The 761-nt window shown below is 34.4% G+C and overlaps 1 protein-coding gene across 1 annotated transcript in view; it reads right to left on the reverse strand.

Moving 5' to 3' along the window:
* The window catches only part of Dna2 (DNA replication helicase/nuclease 2), a 30,842-nt gene that overhangs the window by 1,304 nt on the left and 28,777 nt on the right, over positions 1-761 (reverse strand). Inside the window, exon 20 of the mRNA XM_013017094.1 lies at positions 27-173. Coding sequence (XP_012872548.1) covers positions 27-173 — 147 coding nt within the window. The remainder of the gene's footprint in view (positions 1-26; positions 174-761) is intronic.

Genomic DNA, 761 nt, shown 5'->3' on the forward strand with positions numbered 1-761 from the left:
CACACACACACACAGGACAAGGATATGGACTTTTCCAAGGACAGGTAGGACAGCATCTTGTCCATCGGAGGGTACCGCTTCAGTGAGGGCTCACACCCCACCAGAACCAGTTTGTGTTTGGCTCTGGTTATAGCAACATTAAGACGTCGCCAATCTTTCAGGAGTTCACCAAGCTGAAAAAATATAATTTTCAATTGTTTGAGAGTTTTGATTTTTTTTAGCTTGTTCTGACAAAGAACATAGTTTTGTCTTAAAATGCTCCCTCTGGCTGCTTCTCTAGTTTTAAAATAGACTACAAGAAAGATTCATGAACATGTTTAAAATTCCAGGCAGACTAAGCAGATGAGGAATAGAGAAGTAGTTTCAAGATGGACATTTTAACAGCCATGTAAATGTATTAACACACTCAAGAAAAATGAATTAGGGAAAAAGCAGCAAAACCAAAAGAATCTGGATTTCCATATTTAGAAGTATAAAGCCTTTGTGTTTAAAATGCTTAAAATAGAGTCTGGGAATGTAGCTTAGTGGTAGAGTGCTTGCCTAGAATATATGAGGCTGTGGGTTTGATTCCTTGGTACCACATAAAACAACAAAAAAAAAAGCAAGGAAAAAAAACATTAAAAATCAATTAACAGTGGCAAATGCCAGAGAAATTAAGCTAACTCATATATTATATCAAAAGGAGGTCTTATGCATTTCAAGGTACCTAGGTACTTAAAAATACTTAAAATATATATATATATATATATATATATATATAT

Source organism: Dipodomys ordii, unplaced genomic scaffold (assembly GCF_000151885.1).
Source record: "Dipodomys ordii isolate 6190 unplaced genomic scaffold, Dord_2.0 Scaffold34, whole genome shotgun sequence".
Lineage (NCBI taxonomy): Eukaryota > Metazoa > Chordata > Mammalia > Rodentia > Heteromyidae > Dipodomys > Dipodomys ordii.